This window comes from Carlito syrichta, unplaced genomic scaffold (genome assembly GCF_000164805.1).
Source record: "Carlito syrichta isolate Samal-C Ts95f unplaced genomic scaffold, Tarsius_syrichta-2.0.1 Scaffold309193, whole genome shotgun sequence".
Taxonomy (NCBI): Eukaryota; Metazoa; Chordata; class Mammalia; order Primates; family Tarsiidae; genus Carlito; species Carlito syrichta.
Window position 1 is genome coordinate 172,475 of NW_007253289.1, and position 3,757 is coordinate 176,231.

General features: G+C 36.1%; 1 protein-coding gene across 1 annotated transcript; it reads left to right on the forward strand.

Moving 5' to 3' along the window:
• The first annotated feature begins 1,734 nt into the window (after positions 1 to 1,734).
• LOC103269322 (olfactory receptor 51I2-like) lies at positions 1,735 to 2,679 on the forward strand. Its single transcript, XM_008066898.1, has one exon. It carries the CDS (start codon positions 1,735 to 1,737, stop codon positions 2,677 to 2,679), a length of 945 nt encoding a protein of 314 aa, XP_008065089.1.
• Positions 2,680 to 3,757: the final 1,078 nt, after the last annotated feature.

Here is a 3,757-nt window from a genome sequence, read left to right on the forward strand (position 1 = left end):
ACAATGAGCTTTGTTCTGTCTTCTAATATGATGGAGATAAATGCTCATTCTAAATAGCTAGAAGTCATAGGCATTAGGGTTATCAATTAACATTAAGTAATCCTGCACAGTGACTTGATGAACAGCCACTGTTGTTTTTATACTGACATAACTATTTCCAAAATTCTGTGAAAGCATCCTCATGGATATTCTTCTGACAGAAATAGCCTAGAACACTAGGCTGCAGAGTTCTAGTGGACATTGAATCCTCCTGTGTCCTCTATTGATAATGGGCTGTACCATGATAATGGGCTGCATCCTAGAACACTAGGATGCAGAGTTCTAGTGGACATTGAATCCTCATGTGTCCTCTATTGTTAATGGGCTGTACCACACAATAACAATTCCTTTATTTTGTTCCCTTTGTATGTAGAGATGTATCTTATATCACTACTACTGCATTAGTAATACTTGCTTTTTTAAATTGTTTACCACACTCATTAAAAACTGACATACATGTGGATAGAAATCTTATCTTGGAATACTATATACCCTAAGCAGTGGTAAAGTATATGTGTTGTATTATCTGAGAACATTCTATTCCGGTACAGAACACAAGATAAACTAAACAGATGAAACTTATGAGATGAATTAAGTATAGACAGTGAATGAACTAGTATTATATGTTCTATATGTAAAATACATGACATTTGTTAAGTTTAGATGTCAAGACCAAGCAGATAGTTTGTGAAACAAAAGCAGCATCATAAGTTACAGTGATTACAGGTAGTAGGTAAGTTGTATGAGACGGCAGGTCATGTTAAAGATCATGTTAAAGATAGATATATTGAATAAATGATAGAATAAACAGAATTGTTATTTCTAGATGAAAAGGGATGGGAAAAGTAAGTCATAAAGTATGAAAGCACCATATCTAGAATGATTGCTATATTATACAAAATTAGCAGCTCATAAATGACACCTATTCTAATTCCATTCTGACTCCATCTATTCTCAGCATAAGAAATACAGGTAAAACCCATAGGAGTCCAGTAGTCTTACTTATCACTGAGTTAGAGCTGATGCTGCAGGTATGTATGTAATGTTGTGTGTTGAACAGAGCCAATGTGTTGGCCCCAGGTCTCTTCCTCCCATTGAATCCCTTGCTCAAACCTCAACCCTGGTGCTTTCACTGACACCGTCAGCACAGAAACAGAGCTTATGGATATTGCATAATCCTGGGTTCAGATACTGTGGGCCTTCCTTACCACTTGCAAAAGTATTCTATGTGTGTTTACCAATCTTCTCTTTGCTGTTGTTTTTTTAATTCTTTTTCTTTTTCTTTTCTTCTCACTGTATATTTTAAATGGACTAAATTAACCATGTGATTTGTGAACTAAATTAACCATGTGATTCGTGAATCTTAATTTGTTCTATGAGCCTTTCTGTTTAAAAGCCTTTAGCATAAGCTTATTCGGTAGTGTACTAGGAGGCTACCATTGCATCTACAAAGTTGCCTACAAGATAGCAGTTATAAATCATCTCAAAATTACCAATAAAAGCATTTTGAATTCTATGGAATTTAACTACATGAAATTGTTTCTGCCTGTAACAAATATATTAGTTTGCCTCAACTTCTAGTCTTTCTCTTTGACTAATGAATGAACTTGATTTTACTGCTTGATTTTTACGCCTATATTTTCTTTATATCTCTCTCTCTCCCCCTCTTTTTTTTTTTTTTTTTTAGGTTTAACTATGTCTGTCTTCAATGGCAGTCATTATCAGCCACCCTTCTTCCTTCTTTCAGGAATCCCAGGGCTGGAGGATGCTCATTTCTGGCTCTCCATCCCATTGAGCATAATGTATGTGATTTCTATCCTGGGGAACAGCATCATTATTCACATAATACACAAGAATCCCAGCCTTCATGAGCCTCAATATGTATTCTTGTCCATGTTGGCAGCCTCCGATACAGGTGTGTCAGCATCTACACTACCCACAGTACTTAATGTATTTCTTCTCAACCACCAAGAAATCGAGTTTCATTGCTGCCTGGCCCAGATGTCCTTCATCCACACTTTCTCTTCCATGGAGTCTGCCATCCTGCTGGCTATGGCCTTTGACCGCTTTGTGGCCATACACAACCCACTGCGCTACACTGTGATCCTCAGCCAGTCCCGCATTACTCGGATAGGATTGGCTGCTCTGGTTCGGGGAGTAGCTCTGATGGCCCCCTTGCCCATCCTGCTCAAAAGGCTCCCCTTTTGTAAGAACATCATCTTATCCCACTCATTCTGCTTCCACCCTGATGTGATGAAGCTAGCTTGTGGGTCTATTCGTGTCAATATAATCTATGGGTTGGCTTTGGTCCTTTGCTCCTTTGGTGTTGACTCTGTCTTTATTGTTATGTCTTATGCGCTGATCTTGAAGATGGTCCTGGGCATTACGTCTGGGGAGGGACGTCTTAAGGCACTCAACACTTATGTTTCCCATATTCTCACTGTCCTTATTTTCTATGTCCCACTTATTGCCTTAGCCCTAATCCACAGGATAGGTAGGTACCATTCCCTTCTCCCCCATGTGATCATGTCCAATATTATTCTTATCCTCACACCAGTCCTCAACCCATTGGTTTATAGTATGAAAACAAAACAGATTAGAAGTGTGCTGTGTAGACTGTTTGCACCTAAGGTAAAATGAAAAAGTCTGAGTGGAGCTCTTTGAGAAACTGATTCAGAGGTACTAGGCATATTGAAAAAAGTAGGAGGTATAAACAGTCTTTACCTGCATACTAAAGGTGTTCCTTTGGCACACCTCTGCATAGTTTTACCATAGCCTTTCTGGAAATAGGAAATTCTCTTCTAGCATGAAGCCTCATGCACCTTCATTTTAGGATTTTCATTCTTAGAGTTTATACCATTACCTCTGGGTCCCATTTTAATCCAATCAGCCTTACAAAAATTTTCTGTGTGACAACTACTCATATATGGGTATATGGCTAAAATCTGATTAAAAATAAAATATTTGACTTGTTCTGCAGGTATTTATTACCATTAAAAAGTTGGGATATATTAGGGAAAGATTTTTCAAATGAAAGAAAAGAAGGCTTTTTATAATTTTTATTTAAATCTGTTTACATTTTTTCATCATATTATAAGCCAGAAATATGATAGAGGGTAAGAGTCAAGTCAGCATTTAAAGTTAAACACAAAAGAATAAAGTCTGTTATTAAAATGGTGATACCAAAGATGACAGTAAAACCACAATGCTTATCCAATTCTAATATATATTTAGAGTTCTCTTATTATATATTTTTCCTAAAATGCATGTGGTTGAAAATGTGTAAAAGGGTTCAGACTAGTATATATTGTAATTGTTTATAGTATATATCATATTTGTCTGTTTAATATTATAATGACAGAACAGGGAGACATACCACATTCTTTACAAATATTGATAATACCTCCAAACTAACTCCACAAGGCAGAGCCAGACATTATTATTTTATCAATGCCTACATGCTATGTGGGCATTAATTTATTAATTCAGTGGTTATGTATAATCCTTCTTAATTTTTACCTTCTGTCCTTTGTTTCTCACATTTTCCCCTGTTCCTCTTTCTTTTACAACTTTACATAATTTTCCTGAGCAATAATTGCATGCTGTATTTTAGGGGATAAATTAATCAAACAAAATTCCATAATTTAGAGGATTATTACTGAGTGAATGATATGAGAAAGTACACTTGTCATATTGTAAGTTAAAAATTAAATAAGTG